Raw genomic sequence first — 25,181 nt, 5'->3', positions numbered from 1 at the left:
CACGTCGAAGAGGGATTTGTTCATAGTGAGCTGTTTTACCCACGTCTTCATTCTTTATGGCTTATTTTCATCCACTTTGTTAGATGCGTGGCAGTAGTAAACTTTTGTCTACCACCACCAGTACTTGGGAAATTTTCCAGGTGTTATAATCAAACACACAAATACCACAAAGTTTTCAAACACACAAAAGAATATTACGCCGAAAACAAATTCTGATCCCTTACAATAGCTATTGATATTTAAGCTGGGAATTTTTTCCTTTACAATACTTGTGTAAAGTATTTGTAATAATTAGACGTCGGATACTTTACATGTTATTTTGCATACTCGATTAAAAAACATTCAAAAAATATGTAAAATTATATAAAATTAAGAAAATCTTACGTAATTATTCGTAATGGAGTGGCATCGGGCGAAATGAAAAATTGAAGCTATATTCGAACCAGAACCAATATGGACCAAAGTTGATATTTTTCACTCCTGTAAGTATCTTTGCAAAAAATTCATCAAAATAGGTCAACGATAAAACTCAACGGGGGCCTGAGGAAAGATCCCATGTTAAATTTAAAGACTATTCATCAAAAATTGAGCGAATTATAGCAAAATAGGGGAAATATATAGGGGCTTTATCCAAATCTGAACCCATATTTGCGAAAATCGGTAAAACGACTCAGGGGCCTAAGAAAATATCACAAATTAAACATGAAGGATTAAAATTGATCGAGTTATATCAATATCGGGGAAAGATATATGGGGGCTATATCCAAATCTGAATCGATATATCTCAGAAGGTAGCAGGAAGAGTTGTCCAATGAACGGAAATCAAAAGCCAAGATGTCAATAGTTGGCTATCAAAAGATTATTTATTAAATTTAAATTTTTAATTCTTGATAATGGTACTTTGCCCATGTCCAGTTGATGTCAACTTATTGTACTAAATTTGTATATTTATAGCCCACCCATCAAATCCCCATCCAAAACTTTTAATATTATCAACAAAATTTGGGAAATATTTTTCATATTTAAAGAGCTATAACATCGTTACGAATGCGCATATCGACAAAATTCTTTCAAAATGATCTTCGCCCTAACAGGCAAAATTTCAAAAAATTCTTTCAGATTAATCGTATCTGAAACAGGCAGTAAACACTGTAAGAAAGAAACCTAAGCATATATCAAAGTTAACATAACATTTTGCTTGCTTAAGTCTGGAGTATTCCCCCATTGGTTTAACTTCATCACTACCCTCTTTGATGAGCGTAATGTTTACAAAACGCACTGACAGCTTGCAAATTGTTTTCATTTGATCCAAAAATCTTAATGTGAAATTTTATAGCGATCGGTAATTTGGTGAGAACAATGGTGAATTTTAACGAAATTATTAAAAGGCCGCAATTTTTGTATAATCGATGTGAACATTTTACCAGTTCATTGCGATGGCTAAAAAACGAATAGGCATGCATTTTTTGCAGCTGGTTGTCCTCGCTCGCGTTCCCTTTCACGATTGTACAATGCTTTTGAGGGAAATTCATACTTCCTAAAATAATGGGGGTTATTCTGAACGACAATTCCCCGAGAGTTTTGTCTTTCCGCCGTTTCAACTTAAGGGAGAAAGTGAAAAAAACTCACAGTGAGTATTCGTTCAGAATAACCCCCAATGTCCCAAAAGCTCTCAATAACCCTGCCGGCATAAACTGAAATGACTGGTTAATACTAAAACTTATGAATTGAGTATCCAATTTGGCCGAAACTTTATACATCGTAAGATTTCTCAAGTTCCAAGAAGGTCTATAGTGCAAAAGATTTTCGGGGACCTCCGTCACAAAAGTTCAAAATTTTTTTGTTTAAGTGCAGTTTAAGGTCTTTTCGAGGGCGTTTAAACATGTTTACGGAGGTACTTCTTGTGCTCCTCTTTACAGCTATATAATGTTCTTCGTATGCAAGTCAACAATTCGTGACACAATGGACCAAACGCTCTAAAGAATCCGCGGTGACCAATTAAAATGTCTGATTGACACGACAACTATCAAAAGGGGTGATTGATATTGGTCCTACTTAAATCTTGTTCGGATATGGACTATATCGGGAACCTTCCACACAAAATTTCAAAATGGTTCGGAAATTTTTGCAGTTTAGGGCCATGTATCGGATGGCTTTGTCATTTTTACAGTATACAGTCCTTGCAACTCATTACACTGTGAACACAAATTTTGGGGCAGAGATAATATCTTTTGGGGATGAAAGCCTTGGTGAGCTTAGAAAGATTCCGAAGGACAGATCCGCAGTGAGTCGAACTTCCGAGTTATGACATGATGCATTTTTTGCTGGAGACCCTATAAGCCATCAGAAGTTAGCGTTATATCTTTGTTCGCTGTTATGTAAGCTTCTTTTTGAGATGACATGTCTTCAGTCAAATCGAATGAGATTATTGAGCACTTCGACCTTCTAACTCGCTTCCTTCAATGTCCTTTTTGTCCTTTATTTTAAGAGCCGGTATAAAAGTACCACTATATGACGTTTTTCAGCTTCGAAATGTTCTGCAAAAATGTCGCTCAGAAGATTTTAGGTACGACTCTCATTGACAACTAATCGATTTTGTCGCGTTTTCATAGTTATTTTTGACATTTACCCCTGTTTGCTCAGATAAAATATAGTCTTTTTCTGAACAAAAACAGGGTAAATGCACAAAACGACCACGAAAACGCGACAAAAACGATTAGTTGTCAATGAGAGCCGTACCTAAAATTTTCTGAGCGAGATTTTTTCAGAATATTTCGGCTCTTAAAATAAAGGACGAAAAGGGCCTTGAAGGAAGCGAGTTAGAAGGTCGAAGTGCTCTACGAAAATAATCCACATTCGATTTGACTAAAGACATGTCATCTCAAAAATAAGATAAAGCAACAGGGAACAAAGATATAACGCTAATTCCTGATATATTACAGGGTCTCTAGCAAAAACTTCATCACGCCATAACGCGGAAGTGCGACTCACGGCGGATCTGTCCTTCGCGGTTCTTAATATACTCACCAAGGCCTTTCTTCTCCAAGAGGAATTTAATGTTTAATGTTATTCGACAGTATAATATTTATCGAGGGTAAGTCCATACTCACTAAGAGAGTTCCCCCTAAAGCTAGTAAAACCCTACGGCTACCAACTGTAACTCTTAAAGTGACCAATCTTTGCACATCATAATCGTTGTCCTAACTTTCGTCACATTCGAAGATGGTCTATATCAGTCCACTTCTTTGGGCATCTCTCCACAAAAGTTCAAAGTTTAGGATTAAGAACAAAACAACCTACCCACCATACAGCCCTGACTGGGGATCCAATGACTTCATTTGATTCCAGCATATCAAGCAATCACAACAGATAGCCACAGCATATTCCACTCAACTAGCCCAATTGCTTAATCAAAGCACTCCTCATCCCGATAACATATCAACGCAATGGCAAAGCATTGCCCACTCCATGCAAACAGCCGCAAAATCCATACTTGGATACCAGAGACCTCCACCAAGGAATCCATGGTATGATCAGGAGTGTCGTGCTGCTACCGATGAGAAAAATGTGGCATATAGGGCTACTTTACAATCCGTAGCAATGCGTAGCGCACGAGAGAGATAGAGGGAGAAAAGGAGAGAGGAGAAACGTCTTTTCCGCAGGAAAAAGAGAGAGATGGAAAAGCGGGAGTGTGAAAAAATCGAGATGTACAAGAGCCGGAATGAAGTCCGAAAATTCTACCAAAGTGTCAAGCATCAAACTGATGGCTTTGGTACAGGCACATCCTCCTGTAGAGACCAGCAAGGAAATGTGGTAACTGATACAGATAGTGTACTCAGGATATGGAAAGAACATTTTTCAAATCTGTTGGTATCCAATAGCAGCGAAGACGACCAAGATACCACAGTCCCAATCCCAGAAGATTGTATTGAATGTATACGGCCCAGCCAAGATGAGGTAAGGACAGCAATAAACCGGCTGAAGAATAATAAGGCAGCAGGATCCGATGGCTTACCAGCCGAGCTGTTCAAAAACGGAGGCGACACACTGATAAGGTGTATTCATCAGCTAGTTAGCACCATCTGGCAGGAAGAACGAGTACCCGACGATTGGAACCTGAGTATCCTGTGCCCCGTCCACAAGAAAGGAGATAAGACTGTATGCTCTAACTATAGGGGCATAAGTCTTCTTCCTATTACCTACGAGATATTGTCAGGGATATTACACGAACAACTATAGCCTATGGTCAATGAAATAATTGGACCATACCAATCAATGCGGCTTTAGACCTGGCAAATCCACCATTTTCCAGATTTTACCCCGCCGTAAATCCTGGAGAAGACCCAAGAGATGCAGATAGACACCTACCACCTTTTTGTCGATTACAATACAGCCTTCGACAGCCCCATGGCGGTATTCCAAGCCATGTCTGAATTTGGTATCCCCGCAAAGCTCATCCGGCTTTGTAAAATGACTTTAACTGACACGAGTTCCTCAGTTTAAATAGGAAAGAACCTCTCCGAAGAGTTTGGTACCAAAAGAAGTTTCAGACAAGGAGACAGCCTTTCGTGTGATCTCTTCAACATCCTGCTAGAAAAGGTTATACGAGAGGCAAACGTCAAAAGAAGTGACACAATCTACACCAATAGTCACATGTTACTTGCATATGCTGATGGAATCTACTAAAGTGGGTCTGGTGGTAAACGGTGAGAAGACCAAGTTGATGGTGTCGACGCACAATCCGTCCATTAAGCTCGGACCGACTGTGGAAGTTGGTTCCTATAATATTGAGGTAGTAAAAGACTTCATCTACTTCGGCACCTCCGTAAACACAACAAACGACATCAGTTGTGAAATAAAAAGAAGAATTGTATTGGCCAACAGATGCTACTTTGGTTAAAGTAAGCAGTTTAAAAACAAAGCCACATCTCGTCAAACAAAAATAACGCTCTACAAAACACTGATACTACCCGTGCTGATGTATGGCTCCGAAGCCTGGGTACTTGGCAGTGCAGACATGGCAGTGCTTGGTGTATTTGAGAGAAAAGTTCTTCGAAAGATCTACGGACCAATCTGCGTTGACGTCGAATATCGACGTCGCATGAACCACGAGCTGTATCTGCTATACAACGACATCAATATTGTTAAACCTATCGAGATGCAGCGATTGCGTTGGCTAGGCCATATCATAAGAATGAGCGATGATGAACCCGCTAAAAAGGCGTATAAATACGGACAGCCTGGCGGTGCACGCAGAATTGGCAGGCCAAGGAATGGATGGCGCAAACAAGTGGATGATGAGATGAAAAGGCGCGGTATTCCGAAGTGCGAAGCAACAAATAGAGAGGAATGGAGATCTTCTCTTAGTTCGGCCTATGGAAAAATGTTCTGTAATGGGCCAGCTAAGTAAGTAAGTATATCTAGCAAAAATGGCGTGGTCAACGATTTTCGTGGCCAAAAGATTCTGTAAAAGCGTTCAAAAACCATCTTTTGGAGGTGTCTCAATCAAGGCACTGTAAACAACCTAACACATTGTTATATGTCAAACTGTCCTGAGTACGCTTTCGCTAAAAACTGTCAAACTTTCCAAAAAATGTCAAATTACGCTCGGCGACACTGCGAGTTGCTTAGGTCAGAAGGTTTTCTGGGGCCTTTAGTAGCATACATTACATTAAGAAAATTATTTAATATATTCTGAAAATTGTAGGATATCTGTTCAACGGTTTTCTATTTTATATATAAATATGTTATATGAAAATAATTTAATTTAATAATATTTAAATAATTTATGTTTAATTATATTTTAAATAGTAAACATTTGTACTTACCTTTACATAAAATGATGAAAAAATAGATTATCTAAAGTGAGCTTTGGACAAAAAAAGAAAACAAATTGGTTTCTAGGGAGCACGATTACAACTACGTTATAGTGGTTAATAAGAATGAAATTTAAGGACATATGTAAATGCTTCCTAAGGAAATTAGTTTGTGGAGAACAGATTTGCATTAACATTATTCGAAATTAAGAAGTTTATATTCTATTCATTTTGGGCTCCACACTGTCAAATAAAGACGTTCTGTCTTCTAATATATTTTTCCCAGCAGTTAATTAATGATCCTGAAGAACATATTTATCCTGAATGCTACATCATTCCTTAAAAAATCTATATATTTGTAAAATAATTTGTTTTATGATTGAAATGTATGTTAAAACAGTGAAATGTAGATAATAAATTATAATTCAACTTCATTCGCTTCCTTAATCCAAAAGCAAAAGATAAAACAATCAATAACAAAAAATCATAAAACATTTGTAAAAGAAAATTAATAAATTGTTTAAAAATAATAACAAAACTCGATTTGTAATGAAAAGAAATAATGAAACTTCCCTTTGAAATTGTTTATTTAAAAACCAAGAGCTATACACCTTTCGCTGCACAGAAACAACATTTCAATCATAAAAAAACTCTAGAAATTTTAAAAATGAACAAACTTTGATCCTTTTTGGGGATGAAAAAAAACTTTTAAATGAAATAAATAATAAATTGCAAAAAAAAATATTTTTAAAATAAAATATGCATAAAAACGAAAACAACAAACAAAAAAGAATAATCATTGAAATCTTGTTTCTGTGTCGTTAAAGGTTGTGGCCACTAGACAAACGTAAAGCCAATTCACACTCCAGCAACAGCAACCAACAACAGCTAGGCAGATAGATGCCCCCACCCAAGCCACCAGCAACAAGACAAGACAACAAAGCAGCTGCAAGAGCCATAGGGAAGAAACCCCAACCCATAGAAGAAGAAAAAGGAAATATGTGCCTGAATTAAGAAGAAACAACAAAACCCCCCTACGAAATACAACAGCAACAACACAAGAAATGGAATCCAACAAATAATGAAGGCTGAAAGCATTTTGTTAATTTCGCATACGAAAAAAACATAGTTCGGCTAGAGAATTACTCAAATATTTTCAACCCTAAAAAGTACAAACAAAAAATTTGCAAAACACACAACAACAAGAATTAGCATTTAAGACGAAACAACAACAACAACAATTTAGTTAAATTACCCTTTTAAAAGAAACTCCCCCTCTCAACTGAACATATCTAAAAAAAACCCACACAATGTCTTCGTTTACCATACCCGTTATCAATTTGGAGGTGAAAGAAGTTAAGGAAATAGTATGGGAAAAAATCCGGGAACCAGTCATACAACGACGTCTGGTCTTGGTTATTGTGTCCATTGCCCTGCTGCTGGACAATATGTTGTATATGGTAATAGTGCCCATAATACCCGATTATCTCAGAGAAATTGGCAGTTTCGAAGTGGAAGAAGTAACACCTGGCCCCGTACGCGATAATCGCACAGGTCTTTTACTGCCCGTACACCATGATCATCATGGCCAGGATTCGGCCACCGGTATACTTTTCGCCTCCAAAGCCATTGTCCAGCTAATGGTAAATCCCTTCTCAGGTGGTCTCATCGATAAGATTGGCTACGATATACCCATGATGATCGGTCTCACGATAATGTTCTTCTCAACAGCTGTGTTTGCATGTGGCACCAGTTATAGCGTTCTGTTCTTTGCACGGTCTCTACAGGGAGCTGGTTCAGCTTTTGCTGATACCTCTGGCTTAGCTATGATTGCCGATCGTTTTACCGAGGAAAATGAACGATCCCAAGCCCTTGGCATTGCGTTGGCATTCATTAGCTTTGGCTGTCTTGTGGCACCGCCATTTGGTGGGGCACTTTATCAGTTTGCTGGCAAAGAAGTGCCTTTCCTTATATTGGCTCTTGTGTGCCTCATTGATGGCCTTATGCTGCTTCTTGTTATGAAGCCAATCAAAGAACAGTTAGCCCAGAGTAGAGAAGTTAAACAGGAGACCATACCCATATGGCGTCTGCTGATGGATCCCTATATTGCAGTGTGTGCCGGTGCATTGACAATGTCTAATGTGGCCCTGGCCTTTTTGGAACCCACAATATCACTGTGGATGGAGGATAATATGACCACAGAAAATTGGAAAATCGGTATGGTGTGGCTACCCGCCTTCTTCCCCCACGTGCTGGGTGTGATCATCACAGTGAAAATGGCCCGCAAATATCCCCAGCATCAATGGTTAATGGCGGCCGGTGGTTTGGCCCTGGAAGGTCTCTCCTGCTTTGTCATACCCTTCTGTACCTCCTATAAAATGCTCATGATTCCTATATGTGTCATATGCTTTGGCATTGCACTCATCGATACTGCCCTCTTGCCCACACTGGGTTATTTGGTGGATGTACGCTATGTATCGGTATATGGTTCAATTTATGCCATTGCCGATATCTCTTATTCGATAGCCTACGCCGTGGGTCCCATTATAGCGGGAGGCGTGGTAGAGGCCATCGGTTTTACAGCATTGAATTTCCTCATAGCATTTTCGAACTTGCTATATGTTCCCGTATTACGGAAACTGCGTAATATTTACGATTTCAAACCATTCGAAAATGAGGCTAATATTCTAATGCAAGATCCACCGAATAAAGAATACCAGACGTATGTTATGCAAGATCAACAGCCAGTGGATGGTGAATTTAAGAATCACCTGGAATATGGGCAACAATATCAACAGGAGCAGGAGACCAATTTGGATGAGGCGGGTAACTATGATTATCAATCGGCTCAGGGTGGGGGCTATCAGCAACAAGGTGGAGGCGGTGGTTATCAGCAAGATCCACAATATCAACAATCCTATCAGCCGGGCTATCAGGAGCAGGGTGGCATGTATCAGCAGCAGCAACCCACATCAGACAGTAGACATCTTCCTCAACAAAGAATGGCAAATCCCTTTCAACAGCAGCAGCAGCAACAACAACAGCAGGCCCCAGCACCAAGTGGTCCAGCAAATCCCTTCAGACAAGGATTTTAAACTGTTGTCTTATACAAAATTAGCGGTAATTTATTTTTGTTTCTATTTTATAGATCGTTTAGCATTGAAATTTCGTTAAAACAAAACTCTACAACAAAACAACAACAGCAACAAGAAAAGTGTGCGTTTTATAGTTAAAGAAAATATGTTTTTGTTAAATTTAAATATTTTTTTCAGTTGAAAAAAATGAAAACAATTAACCATGTTAATGTTAAAACTAAAAAAAACTTAAAAAAATTACAAGTGGTTCTATTACACTATAACATAGTTAAAACTTTTAAGAAATAAACAAAAACAAAAAAACAAACTAAACTAATATAGCTAATGATAAAAAGAAGTAATTAAATAAAACAATGTGACACTCTTTTTTATATAAAAATGTATTATACACCAAACAACTATACAACATTTTTTCCCCACACACAAAATTTATTCTACTCTCCTATCCTATATTTTTCTTACAATTATAAAAAATTAGCATAAGTAATTAAAACAAATATACATACACACATATCTATGTATGTGTACTTATATTATTAATTTTAAGAAAGAAAAAAAACAAATAGCCTCCAAGCAACAACCATTATCACAAACATATCATTAGTCGTAAGGCATACTTTTAGGCAAAATGGATATTATTTATGCTATATATAAAATAATATCAAGTCATATACAAATACTAGTTATAAATATATATACATCTTATATAAATTTCTATCAGTATATATAAATACATACATAAATGCATATCATTTAAAATGTACATCAAAGCGTCAGTCAAGCTTACGTGGCACATACTCTCTTAAGCATGGCCTATACATATATTCTATTTACATATCAATATTGAAATGCAAATGGAAAATATTTATGCATATTTGTAGCCTTATATTCGTATTCTGGAATGAGGAAACTATAAATATCTAAGTAGAACACTCTATGAGTTTAAGATTTAGTTTTTTAATTTTATGATTTTATTTTGGTATAGATAAAAATCTTAAGCAAGGAGAAGATTTTTAAAAGAGAAACAATTATTACATTATGATAGGTTATACACGTATGTACACTAGGGTTATCAGTTTTTTATAACCTCATATCCCTGTATCATAGCGTGATGAGTTTCTACATAAGATTACATAACATATTAATTCAAAGGTTATTCGGAGAAAAACCTCACGTAAAAAATGATTGCAAAATTTGAATTTATCAGAATTATAGGCAACTTTTTGAAGTCACTGTAAGCAGATTTATAATTGAAAATAAATTTTAGAGCCACATGAGATAAGTAGACTGCAAAAAATTTGTTTCTCACTAAGTTTCTTGAATTCTGAGAATCATAAAAATGTCGTAAGCGTTTTTCCAAAATATAATTTTTTGACAAAACAAATTCAATGCATGACCTTTTTCAATATTTGAATGGAATAATGGTTATTTTAGTTATTAGTTGGCTTAAGTTTATTCATTCGCGCGACAGTAAATAATTTTTGAGATTTTTTTTTTTTTCGTTTGATACATTTTTTTCAAAAACTATTTATTTGTGCTTGAATTTTTCTATATTTCAATGGAATACACGTTATTTTGGTGATTAATAGGCAAAAGTTCATTCATCCGTGCTACGAGAAGTCATTTTTGAGAAAAAATGTCAAAAACGCATAACCCTACTGTACACAATATATGAATACGTCAACAAAACCCACATGACACCAAGTTTTTTTGTAAACTTAAACATTTAGCATTTTCTGACAAAATAAAATTTTCCATAACACGTATAGTATCACAACAAACCTTTACAAAATAATGGAAACAAGCAACCATCTGCATTACCAGTGGACTGGAAAATAATTGCTTTTTATACCCTTAGCATTTACGCTAACGAGGTTATATGGTAATATTCAAAAAAGTTTTACAATCGTTGAAGTTGAGGTTCACCATTTAATAAGTCGCGAACTGTTAATATATTTTATAAAATATGAATACATTTATATATATTGAAGTGTTTTAGCTACGATCTCATAATATGGACCATAACAAATAATTTTCGTGGAAGCTGCGCTGCTGGTAATATAAAAAAATGGGAAAAATGTGTTGAAGTTTACAAGTTTTTTTGTGTTCTTTCTTGATTTCTGGCCAAACCACGGAAAATTCAAACCTGTGCTCAAAGAAAGAACTAAAGAATACCACTTAGACAATATGGTTCTAGTGTATGACTTTTCGATATATACACTGCATCCCCCTAAAATCGATGCTGACATTTTGAAGTTATGATTTCAGTGTTTTTCGAATTTTTCTTATAATTATATGGTGCAACTAGATAATAATCGAAACTAGTTTATAGGATTGTAGAACTCGCGATTCCACGTCGTTCGATGTATATCTCATGAGTGTGCTCCATACAGCTTCCTAGTAATAGGAGTCCAAAGGCGAAGATTTGGTGCGTAAATTTTCTGAAAAAACCTATTTTTTGGCTTTAAAATTACAACTGTCGTACAGGTACCGCTGAACCCCGCGTGATTTTAGTTTTTTTACGTGCCGGATCTAATAAGCCCTTCCGTGTTTGAATCCATAAACTAAAACGCCGGATATAGATACCTTGAAAGTAGGAAAATCTGCAAAAATATATTTTGACAATTCCGCGAATTTAACCGCGATTTTCTTTGACTATTTTTGCATAAATGTAATCCTTTATACGCGATTATAATATTTGCCAAAAAGGTGTGTCACAAATTACAAAGATTCAGGAGTAATATCCCTATTTATCCCAAAATAGAATGCGGTGGCACATCCGCAGTTCATGACGAATCTGTCTAAAATAATTTATATTGACGTATTTTTAATAGGCGGCCATTGAAATCGGACGCACCTTATAATCATATGCACATCGCGTAATTTTTGCCCACTTGAATGTTTTTTGAATAGTAAGATGCAACTGATGGCACACTTTGGCCGCTGAATGAAACATGGGAAAATCCATGCATATTGATAGACATGGACTCCCTGTATCCGAAAAGCACATGCACCTCAACCGATTTAAACCAATTCGCGAATTATACGGTTTTTAACTTCTATGTTTTTTCTTTGATTGTAATTTCAATATTACTCTCTACTTCTTATTTCTATTGCTTATCACAGAAAGCAAATATACTTTCACGATGACTAATTACTTTTTTTCGTAGAAGTTTAAGCAAAATACTTCAGGATTTGGATCGAAATTTAGCGAAATAATAGAATAACCCCAACATTTATTTTTCAAATTTTTCGTATTTAACCAAAAATATATTTTTGAAATAATTTCCAACAATAAGTTTCCGTTCTTTGTTGTTGCTGTAATATGCAAGTTATAAGCGCGATCTTTATAATTTTGGTCTCACATTTTTCTACGCGTTGTCTAGATTCTGTACGAATTTTTAAATAATTTTTTTAGAGATTTTTTGGACTCTGATTTAGAATAAATAAAATTTATTCCAAGATTTCTTCAATATTTTTTGATTTTCTGCGAAAATAAAAATAAATTTAGCAACTATTTTAGCATCTACGGATAGATATCAAATGCTGCTAACGATTCATATATACATGTTCTTATTACAACACAATAGGAATTTTTAAATATTTTTTCTTTACAAGAGAGTGAAACCGCATATAACTTTTGAGTGCAGCATCCAATTTTGTGAACGCGAACAGATTTGAAACCACGATTTTTTTCGTAACCCATGTACCAAAAATGGCGGATGTGCTCGCCAAAAAAGTTTTTAATTTTTTTTCTATGTAATTTTAAAGGAAATTTGAAATTTACCATATACACTTTCATAAAACGGTAAAATGTGCCTCATCGAAATGATGGTTTTAGACCCCAAGTATTTTTGAACGAAATACTTTTCAGACAATTTGGAGTTGAGTCGGTCTATCTGCTGGTTAGCTGGAGCACACGATGACTCTCGAACGGACCAACCGATTCGGTCCAAAATTTGGATTGGGAAATATTTTGTCCAAACTTATTTTAAGTTCGAAGATGGGCTATATTGGTTATCTCCTTCCCGTACCTCCCCCACAGAAGTTCGAAAATGTTTGGAAAATTTGCACTTCGTAAAATTTCTTGAAGACTTAGATGAAATTCCAACATGGACGCAATCTATCCACTCCTTCGGTTACCTCACACGCAAAATTTTGGAATAGCTTGATTTTTGTTGTAACGACTTGTATTTACTGCCCCATATACGACGGTACAATTTCCATCAGGAGAAAGTTCATACTTCCTGAGAAAATGGACTGAACGGTGCAAAAAACACCTATGCCACCCTGTATAGTGGTTGGAGCGCAAGATAACTCTCGAACTGATCTGCTAATTCGGTCCAAAATTTGGCCTGTCTAATATTTTGTCCAAATTTAGTTTAAGTTCCAAGCAATACCTTTGTTAAAACTTTCCATAGGATCATCAAATAGACGACCTTAAGCTTCACTTAAACAAAAATGTTGAACTTTTGTGAGAGACGTACCCCACGAAGTGAACCGATATGACCCATTTTCGAACTTAAATTGAGTTTGGAAAAAATATGTGTTACGAGAGCCACAGTTTGTACCAAGTCGGTTCATCCCTTTAATATATATTGTGCGTACCATTTTAGCAAAAAAAGGAAAAAAATTAAGGTTATTATGTTCCAAGGCAGTATCCTGTTTCAAAGTTGTCGTTGTTGCCGGTTTTTACAGCTTTTGGTTTATTTTTTCGGGAAGTATGGACTTTCTTCTGAAAAAATTTATCGTCGTAAATCGATTTTAGAGCACGCCTTAAACTGTTCTTTTCCGAAATTTTGTGTGTGAAGTACCTAAAGGAGTGGACCATATTCGAACCTGGACTCGGTTATTTTCTTCACATCATTTATGCTAAAAATTTTGAACTTTTGTGGATGAGTTACACGAGAGATTGGACAAAACATTGAGGGTTGAGGGTCATCGTACGCTCCTGGCTATCAAGCCGTCAGTTTATACATTGAAAGAAGGCCACACCATTTTGAAAAAAAAAAAACAGAAAGGAAAGGATCAACCGACTATATGATACCCTACACCACTGTGAATATGTAAAATATAAATCGCAGCTATATCCAGATCTTAACCGATTTCGATATAATTTGGCACATTTATTTCCAGACCGAATTCAGTCACACATTCGAAATATCATTGAAATCGGACGTATTAGCGTGTTTGGTGCAGCAAATACGTGAAATCGGGCGAAAATATATATGGGAGCTATATCCAAATCTGAACCAATTTTCACCAAAAGCAATAGCGTTCTTCCTAGGGCTAAAAAAATTTAGTCCCCAATTTTCAGCAGAATCGGACAAAAAATGCGACCTGTACATTGCAAACAAAAATACATGGACAGACGGACAGACTGAGGGACATGCATAAATCGACTCAGAAAGTGATTATATCGTCTGCTCCGTCGGAAAAGGTCGTAAGTCCCTCTCAATAAATTTTTCAGGAGGAAGAAAAAACATTCCAGCGCTTTCTGTATTAAAGATTTTATTATGGTGGTAAAGGCAGTATTCTTCGTTTATTTATTCCGCTTCAATACCTGTACTTTGTTTCATAAAATTCCGTCGCGTTTGGGAGATAATTGAATGTCTTTGGACTTACGACCTTTTCCTTGTACAGTTTTGTATTTTTGTAGGGACTTACGACCTTTTCCTACAATTTACAGACGTTTTTAAAATAAAATATTTATACTTTACAAAACAATGTGGAAAGGGTATTACAAGTATGTTTTGTAGACACCCCTCCCCATGCCATTTTTTCATATCTTGACGAGATAAAGCGATCTAGCTATGTGTGTCCGTCCATCCATTAACAATTGTAATAAAACTCCAGGCCTCAATTTTGGACCGACCGTCTCGAAATTTTTTGGAGAGGTCGGGTTCCGACCAGAAGTGACCCCATTAGATGTTGGTTATGATCGAAAGGTGTGAAATGGACAAAACCCACAATTTTTACCCGACTTTGTAGCTATCCTGTAGATCACAGTAATATTCCGATCGGAGCGAAATTTTAAGAATGATTTGAGTTTAAGACAAAGAATAAGCTTGCAATTTAACATGGTGAAAAGATAATTATTAGCGGGTTTAATGGACCAAAACTTTTGGGTGAAATCTTATATATAAAAGACAATGTGTGTATGTTTGTATGTTCCGCATAGACTCAAAAACGGCTGAACCGATTTTTTGTTTAAAAATTTCAGAGAATATGCAAGGAACAACCGAGGTGAAAATAGGCTTTATATTTGTTTGAATTTTGGAGGGGGCGGGGACAGGTCCTATGTTTTAAAAAACGCTTTTTTGCAAAAGTTATGAAAGTATCGGCCAGAAAATTAATTTGCGAGGCAACGGTTTTTGAATCTCCGACCCTAAGTACTTATTCCATGTAATTTTCAGATTATGCACAGGGATGTCCCTTAATGGAAGTAGGCTATATACTTTGTTGAATTTCGCAGGAGCGGATTACACCTGTGCCCTATTTTTTAAATGCGCTATATATAAAACTTACGAACTTACATTTCAATCAATTATTATTTTAGAATAATTTAATAATATAAACATTGCACTTACCCGTCCGTTAGTAGGTATTACTTTATTGAATTCAGAATACAAACTAATCTCGTTATGTGAATAAATGTCCCTAGAGAAACCACAAATTACCATTTGATAAAGTTATGTAAGATATACGACAGTAAAAACAGTAAAATTTTTGTTTTTTTTTACAAAATTTTTCAATATATGAGGTATTTGAACACATGCAGCATCCCAATTTGTATCAATGGAAAGGCCAGAAGTCCATCTTTCATAATCAGATCGCTTATAGGGGAAAATAGATTTCAAATGTAAATTTTCGTTGCAATATAGAAATTATCACATTTTTGTTCAAAAGTTTGGTCCACAGGCTCCGCCAAATATCTTCCGATTATCATCCAAAGGTGTAGGCTAGTTCTTTACATTGTACCCCAACCATGGATGACGTTAAACATTATATCTGAACTACATTAGCTGTAGCATTCCTTTAAAGTATATATTTTCCTGTGGACTTACGACCTTTTCGTACTCAAATTTGTACGTTTTGTGGGCTTACGAGCTTTTCCGATAAGGGCAAAACATATAGAAAAACGCGACATACAACCATTTTCTTTGTATCATACGACGTGTTTTGACTTGTACTCTCATCCTGTAACAAAAACGCGATTTCCAAAAAAAGTGGACTTACGACCTTTTCCGACGGAGCAGACGATATGTGTATTCCCAAAAGGAACTATTGGTCTATTTTGTTTCCTTTTGTATGTTACATACAAATGCACAAAGACATAATACCGCTTACCACAGTGTGGTGTAGGGTATAAAAAATAGGAAAACCAAAAGAGTTTCAATTCTAACAGACTGAGAGTATATCTCTGTCGACATAGCCGACCGTAGATATTTCGAAAATATTTTTCTCTCAAACGCACCACCTTACCTCGCGGTGGTTATTTCTTATTGACGGAATATGGTATTTTACCTGTTTATAACCTACAACACTATGTGAAGAGGGTATGTTGGGTTTGGCTCAAAAGTTTGTAAAACACAAGCTGAATTGTAGTTTATGAAGTGCGCTTTAACTTTTTGGTTTTTGATTAGTATTTTGTATCCTTTAACGTTGGATAATGGGTGACATATATTTTCAGTAATAAGAATCATACGCCTCATGTAGTCCAACGTTAAAAATGTAAAATTTAAACAAAAAAGTTGAAACACCTTAAACCATTAAAACTTAGTCATTTGTTAATAGATTTAATAGCTTGTTTGAAAAATAATGTTTGAATTGTTCTAAAGAACAATTATAAAAATCCGTTGTGAAAAAATTAGTTGTGCCCAATTAAAATTGAAAATACAAGAAAAAAAATTGAATACAAACTTCGAAGGTCGATTAAACTTCGATCATCTAATTTACCCTCTATTTTCACCCGCATCTCTCAGAATTTACCTAATTTTTGCTAACCTGAATTTGGTGGTTAAATACAAATACAAAGATGAATAAAAAGACGACCACGTGTCCTAATTTGTAATTTGTGGAATTTTATTTCCATGGCGGATATCTCTGTGGGACATATTCCGAGGGAAGCACTTGACAATGAAAATATACTTCTGAGCTTAAATCAATACCAAATGTGTTGTGAAAAAAGAAGTTATGCCAGTTTAAAGTTGAAAATTTGCGAATCCCCGTTTTTTCTCTACCTTTAAAGTGGCCCAAAACCCAAAGGTATTTTCTTTTTAATTAATTTCTCGTTATAGTCGAGCTTAATGACCGATGATTTTTGCAAGAGAAAAAGGAAAGCCGGCGATTCGAACCCACTATGTAACATGCTTCGCCATTGAGAGAGGCTCATCAGACATATCGGCTGTGGAGCGGCTTCGCTATCATCTAACTTTTACTTTTCCAAATGCAATTTTTTTATTTTCATTGGCGTTTTATTATTGGGCTGCAGAATTTTACATCTTTATTTGTTTATTTCAGATAAAGTTCATAACAAAAGTATTTTCGCCTTCCATGGACTTCAATAAAACCGAAGTTGTTTGTATACTTTATTCAAGGTTATCATAGTAATATATCGAATATATCGATGAGAGAAGTCGCCCTTGTCCCGTATGGGATGTTTTTGGAACAATTATATATATTATATCGAAATTAAAATTCGTTCGAATAACTTCCAAACTCCAGTTATTATTAAAGAATATTTTTGTTTGATTAAAATCACAAGTAAATAAAATATTTTTAACAAAAATAGAAATTTGGCAGTCTTATAGAAACATTCAAATAATATAAAAATGTTGCCGATAACAACATTTGGAAGCTAAATATAACTTCTCTCAGCAAATGCGTCTCCTAAAAGTGTCGAAAAAGTGTAAAAAGCGACTGTTGTCATTTTACAAAAACAATTTCATTGAACCATGCTCATTATGAACGGTGGTGCAATGGATGGCATGCTCGGCTGGCATTCTGCATACCCGGGTTCTAATTCCGGGCCAGGCGATATCAGATTTTGAAAGTGGTAAAATTAATGTTGACGACAATTCAGCTGAGTATGTAAAGTAGTAATAAAATATAAGTAAAAAATTACAATTATAATAAAACAATAAAAAATAAAATAATAATAAAAAAAATATTTTTTTCGTCAATGCCAATTTTATCGCTTTTAAAACTCCCAGTTGTGATGGAAGCGACAAGCCAGTTAGGTCCGCAAAAGTGGAACAGTTTCTTTAGTCATTTTTATCTTTTCGGAAAAAATGCGACTGCCGCGGAAGTGACTTAGTGTCCGCTGTGACGTCTAAGGCAAATGCTGACAGGGATGTTGCCTATATTGTACGTGTGCTTGTGTTTGTCTTCCCTTTGCCCATGAGTATAGGAAATGTGTGTCGATGTCCATTGATGAATTAGTCATAGTCATAGCTACTGTAATGACAAAAACAAGTTCAGTTTTCAAAAATGGCTTAGAAGCTATTTTCCTTTTTAAAATTTTTAAAATCAAGTCATCGATATTTTATTTTTATAGTTGGGGCCATTGCACAGTGGATGCGCCCAACGACAAAAATAAAAAAAATCATGTCTTCGTTTCAAAAATTTAAAAATGCAAATAGCTTCAAAACATTCCAAATTTTTCGAAACTCAACCTATTTTTTCCATTTTTTGCGGTTCTTAAGGAGAAAACGCCTCATGAACATGACTAATTTTTAAGAAAAATATGTATTCAAAAATCAGAAAAAATACTTATATTCTAAGCGAATTTATGAAACGAAGGACTATTTTTAACGCCTTAACTTAAGATGACTCATTTAGTAAATTGCCTAAGCTTTATTTTCCTAGTTATGAAAATTAATCTAAATCGCAAGGGTTGCCAAATATTTTGGTTATAATATTGGTAAAAATGAAATTATTTAATATAGATGAATGGATTTCCTTAAACTTTTAGTCACTTTCAACAAATTCGAACAAATGGCCACTAGTGCCAAATTGTAGCCTAGCGCCTGTTAATTTTAAAACTGTATAGACTTTTTGCGGAAATTTGCGGTTTTGGCAGTTATGACCAAAAGTTTAACACCCTTTTATAGTTGCTGAATTTATATTTTTTGGATTACTTTTAAGTAATTTTATTATCGTTTCTTAAATTTGATTTCAATATAACGTTTTTTGTGCTATTAGCGATTTCTATGGTCATGGTAACTTAGACCTGTAATGAAAACTCGCGAAAAAAAGATTTGGGGTAATCACTTTTACAAATAATTTATTTTATTTTTGGGACACCCTAATGTTGGACCACGCTAAAAAGTGGAGAATTTTCCCCGCATTGAGTAAAAAAATGCATTATTACAAGTAATTCTGCAGACAAATGTGGTTAAATCTTATAAAGTACAAAAAAAAGATGGTAACCCTATATGGAGGCTGTGGTCAAAAGTGGACCGATACGACATTTCTTTATAAGATAATGTTCCGAAGTCTGCGATCATTATAAGAATATAGTCGCTTAGAATATTTGGTTGACATCTGCCCAAATAAATCGATATATAAATCATTGGGGAGTAAACCAAATCATGGACCAATACTAAAATATTTCGTGGGGATGCTTACAATACAATAATAACTCCTGGTACCGGATTACAGTAAATTTGGTTGAACAATGTCTTGGTAGCAGTAAAATACTTAAATTCAAGATGATTCGTTTCATAGGAAACACGCGAAACTTTGGACCGAGGACCCCAATATTTTACGTAGAGTGTTTTTAGGCCACTATGACCCATTGATAACAATTTCAGTTCGATATAGCATTTAGAAGTATTTTTGTCACACCTTTCCATGTAAGTGCCACCACTGTGCATTGACTGAACCTTGTACGCCGACATTGTGTTACCGTGTTGCTAATCAATCATAGGATCGATCTACATTTCGATTTTGTATTCGGTAGCAGCATAACAACTCTAGTTGTAACATAGGTTGTTTGGTGAAGGTCTTCGGTACCCATGCATTTATTTGTTATGTTTGCACATTCCGAACATTGAATTGTGTCAAGTTGTGAACTGTCCCTTTTTTGAGGCAATGGAACACTTTTCGAGTAATAATTGGTAAAAACATGAAGCCTCTAACCCGTAATATATGGCCAATAAAATGCTGGAACATGCAAATTTGTTACAAAATAATTTTTGCTGTTATCGGTTTTTGTCGCTTAGAGCTTAGAGTGTTGCATGGCATGTAGTTTAATTACACTGTGCAACATTTTTAAGGTGATCTTGTGCAAACAATTCGAACTGATGATTTTTTGAAAGTACAGACCCAAACGACAAGAAAATTTAGTTGGATTTTGTTGTGTCAGATTCAGCTCGGATTTTATGGCCCCATCTAAACATGGTTAAATATTGAGTTTTTAAAGAAATTAGGGGCTATATCTCTGAAATCAATGCGTATCTTCTTTTGACCTCTGAAGCAAATTTGTAGGCAATGACAAGAATGAAATATTTGGAGAAATAATGAACTCGAAAAACTACATTTATTGCCTCAAATTTCAAAATATATGCAAAAATTCCACAATTTTTATACATTTCGCACCGTATCTCCAAAACCGTTAATTTTTTCTGAATATTTTCTTTTGAAAAAATATTCCCCGGACTGTAATACACAAATCTTCAGAACATGTCATTGTTGTAAAATGCCTCTATGCCGTTTTCAGTACATTTGTCAACGAAGATTTAATAAAAATGTCAATAAAGTAGTGAAATCCGAAATGCGAGAATAAACTGTTGGTGTGAACTGTGTTTGAAATACGTGTTGTAAAAGATATGATGCAAAATACCGCTGAAACAGCATGAAGCAAGCATTTTAGAGTTTCAGAATGTTCTAAAGAATTGTTGAGAACTTTATTTGGAAGATTTTTGCAAAAGGTTACTTGGTTCAACTCCCAGTAGTTTAGCCGATACTGACCAGAATTTCAGCAATTATGTAAAATTTTCTATATTTTATAGATTTTGATGCCCTAGATGGAGTTTTTCTGATGTGGTTTTTTCAAAAGATAAGTTCTACTAGTTTAGGCCTACAATATTGCTAAAGACAGCATGGCCAAATTCCTATTCGTTTCTGAGATAAAGGCCTGATAAATGCAAAAAAGTGTAGATTTAGCCCGGTTTAGATGAGGCCATAAAATCCTAACTGGATCTGACAGGACAAAACCCTACTAGGGTTTTTGCAGTCTAAATATGTACTTTCAAAAAATGCATACTAGAAGTTGTTTGCATTTTCAGTGTTGCATAGTGTTAATGTAGACCGAATGAGATATACGTTTTTATAGTTAAATACATAATAAAGGGTGATAATAATGCGGGAAATATGTCCTTATATTAAATACTGCGTATACGCAATGATTATAGCATTCCATGTTGCTTATACGTCCAATTGTATAAATTTACAAATTTTTTCGAACTACTACAAAACATCTCTTTTTTTAAATATTTGATTTACTTGTGAGTTCAATCAAACAAACATTTTCTACAACAACAAGAGTTTGGTAATCGAACGAATTTGAATTCGAATCGTCTTAGTGAAACAGACCATAAAATGTCAGTAACAATTGTACAAGTATTTCCTCTATAACTGTTCTATTTGGGGTCTATCGGCTCATTTATTTTGAATGATTTTTATTGGGAACTGCAGGGCCGTTATTGATAGACAGTGTGGACAACCTATCCTTTGATTGATTCTGTGTCTAAAATCTTCTCCTTGCTTATATTTATTTAAATTATCAATGACGCTAAAAAAATGTTTTACCCGTGAATTAAGAAAACAATTTGCCATATTATTCATAATTTTGTATATTCGTTTTTTTCGAATGGAATCAGTAACAGAATCTCAAATTACATTTAAACCAAGAAAAGTACTAAAACTACTTTTAAACCAAAAAATTACAAGCTAAACAAACCAAAGAAATATAGAATTTAAGTCGAAACCAGAAATCGTATCATATCAATGAAAAGACCGAAACCGAACATATTTAGCATTTAAGAATTAGATTTAATGAAATTCGAAAAATAAATTTTAAGACATTTACAAATATCACTTACTGAAATCACATTTCAATATCAATATCAGAGACATATCAAGAATGTATGTGAAGAAATCAAATGTATCAAATGCACAAAAATGCTAAAACCAATTCGATATTGAAATGAAAACGGCAGGATGATTGTAATTTTCTTAAAATTTGTTTGAGAAAAAATTATTTTAGTTGAATTTACTTTTCAGTTTGTTTATTGCTGTTGTATTTTGAAGGTAAAGAAGGTTTACAAAGAATTAAAAAAAAAATGATTTAAAATCTTCTTACGAAAAAATGCAAGACAGGGTATTAATTCTTGTTCTATGCAAAATTTAAAATTAAAGCTTTTCTAAAGGAAATAAATTTCAAATGAAAAATTGTATAAAGAAAATATTATTCCTGTCCGCGTACCCGATAATTTGTAATAATTATAACAACTTTTTACTGACGGTTGTTCTTTTACTCAAAATTTGAAAATTGAAATATTGCTAAAGATTACTGCGGAAATTTGTTCAGCAAAATTTAGTAAGTAAAAGGACAAACCTATTAATCGTTTCATATTCATAGAACAAGTGTCTAGCCCCAGGCCTTCATGTCATTTTTTACACAGCATTGTATTTACATGGGATTTAATCAGAACCCTAGTTACTGGTCTGCGATTTCGAATATTATTACCAACCTCATCACTTCTATTGGTTTTATATTAAGTAAGAAACAAAGAACTATTATATAAAACTTTTCCAAAAATTCTTTGTAAACCCCTTTACCGACAATATTGCAACACAATAATCCACGTTTTTTTAAACATAAGACACAACCAAGGTAACGATACATATCAGAGTCGAATGACTCGCCTAGTAAAAATTACCAAAAAGTGATATTATCAACTATTGCTAAGTAAAATTATCTATATACATATTATATACTTCGTATATATGAGTACATACAAATATATACATAGCCATATATCTCTATTAAATATACATATTTCTAATTATAATTAAACGATATATTAGGTATTTTATTCCAAAAAACTGCACTATATGTGTTTAAAAATTTATAAAATTGCAAACAAACAAATTTTGTATATACATACAAATATTAAATTAAAAAAAAGCATGATATGTTTTTTATAATTTTGTTCCATATACATATACATATACATATATTTATTATCTACCTACCAATCAATTACAAATCCTAAATATTTATGACTGTGGATCGAAAAAATGCGGAAACACGGTTTTTCGATGACGACTCAACTCCCGCCCCTCATTGTGTACAGAATTTTAACAGCAACAGCAAAAGTCAAACAGTCATAAATTTCCGAAAAAAGGATCAATTAAAAAATGAATGATATATATAAATATGTGTGTACCTTACAAACAAAATACTTTATAGATATGGCGTTAATTACTTCTGATGTGATTTATAAATGTTTTTATTAAATAGATAATTTTCATTGTTTTTGTTTTAATCAATGCACTGATTAGTGTTAATTTATTTATATATAAATATTACGTTATATATCACCTTAAGTATATACAAGTTAACTTAGATTTTCTTTTTTAATTAATTAATTAATTAAAAATATAACAACAACAAATGTGAAACGAATTGTCTATTAAATTTAATCACAACAACTGTACACCATAAACATATCAGAAAATACGGCCATTTTTATATTAAAGAAAAAACTAACAAAAATATTAACTGCAACCTGAAACTATACAGCTATTTTTCCGATTTCATATATATATTTTTAATTTTTTAATTCGTAATAAATTATAGTGAAACCTTTCAGAATTGTGCACATTATCAATTGGAGGATTTATGTTATTAAAGAACAAATTATACCATATACAGACGGCAGCATTAATTTACATTAACTGCCATAATTCAAATTAATTCATGCATTAGGTCTGTCTGGTTACCCTAAAACTTATAACAATTTGTACCAATTGTTGCTGGAAGCCATCTGTTAACACAGAAAGCCAGCAAAAGAGAGCGAATCGAGAGAGACATTTTGACAGTTCTGTTACTGAGAGTTTGCAAATTCTTGCTGGACTAATTTCTTCTAGCAAGCACTTGTAACTCTTCTTCTTTCTGAAAACAATCAATCAGCTGTTTTTAATTATTCGGTGATTTATGTTTGTGAAAATTAAAAACAATTTTATTGTGAAAATAGCAAGCCTAATTGTATTTTTTCTTCGGAGAACAAAGTTGTAATGCGGAAAAATTCCTTTTTTGGGTAATTTTCTTTTTTATTTTAAATGAAATACAACATGTTTTTCCTTTATTGGCGGACAAATTGTTCTGTTTTGGCAAGTCAGCTGATTGCTTGCTGGTTTTTGCTGGGAAGGTGTCTGTCTACTTTTTACAGTTTTCTTGTAAAAGAGAATAAAAACTCCTTACTCTCTGAGAAAGTTCCTGCTGGACAATTCTTGCTGGGAAAGTAACCAGACAGACCTATTATCCACATTCTTAATGCACAAAATCAAACTGAATTTAGGTATTTTAATATGGCAATACTGTAAAAGAGAGCCCAAATTCATGTCAGAGGAAGAGCATATTCATACTCTGAGACACAATTTGCATTGCAAACAACAACAAAACAGTTGTTTACCAGCAATCAGCTGTTTCGTAAATGCAGAAACTGTCGTCTGTCAGGGTAAAATTAAATGCAGATCTTAATGCAAATTAAAGCTGCCGTCTGTCTAGCTAATTTGAGATTAACATATTTCCTTGATGTTCCATGTATTGTTTGCATTATTTCTGAGAGGTTTCACTGTACACATACTCGTATATCCTTTTTTATCATTTGTTGGTGTATAACTTCAGATCTACAATTTTACAAAACATATGTAGATTACATGTGCAGATTATATATGTACATACATATGTATGTCAATTGATTGTCAATTAACAACAATTATTAATATTTTAATTTGTCGCCAATACCACGGCGCACAGTGGTTCAGAATAGTTTTTTCCTGGTCAAAATTCTGTAACTTTTGAAAGGATAGAGATATTTTCATAATTCTGTTTTTTTTTAGACATATAACACAATCAGCATTCGGATGAATTATAAGATGTTAAATTCGGTCTGGTAGTTGCAGAGAAATTCAGGGTCAAAGTTAAACTTTTGATTTATTTTTAATTATATTTCATGAAAATATGTGTGTTTTT

The 25,181-nt window shown here is 34.2% G+C and overlaps 2 protein-coding genes across 2 annotated transcripts in view; both read left to right on the top strand.

The window, feature by feature from the left end:
* Nucleotides 1-9,474, top strand: part of VAChT (Vesicular acetylcholine transporter) — a 94,437-nt gene extending 84,963 nt beyond the window's left edge. The window contains exon 2 of the mRNA XM_073961173.1: nucleotides 6,644-9,474. Coding sequence (XP_073817274.1) covers nucleotides 7,127-8,911 — 1,785 coding nt within the window. The 5' untranslated portion in view covers nucleotides 6,644-7,126 and the 3' untranslated portion in view covers nucleotides 8,912-9,474. The remainder of the gene's footprint in view (nucleotides 1-6,643) is intronic.
* Nucleotides 1-25,181, top strand: part of ChAT (Choline acetyltransferase) — a 308,371-nt gene that overhangs the window by 84,963 nt on the left and 198,227 nt on the right. The gene's annotated exons all lie outside the window — the stretch shown is intronic.

Source organism: Musca autumnalis, unplaced genomic scaffold (assembly GCF_047663935.1).
Source record: "Musca autumnalis isolate F117 unplaced genomic scaffold, ASM4766393v1 scaffold_1, whole genome shotgun sequence".
NCBI classification, from domain to species: domain Eukaryota; kingdom Metazoa; phylum Arthropoda; class Insecta; order Diptera; family Muscidae; genus Musca; species Musca autumnalis.
This window is presented reverse-complemented; position numbering and strand designations above follow the sequence as displayed.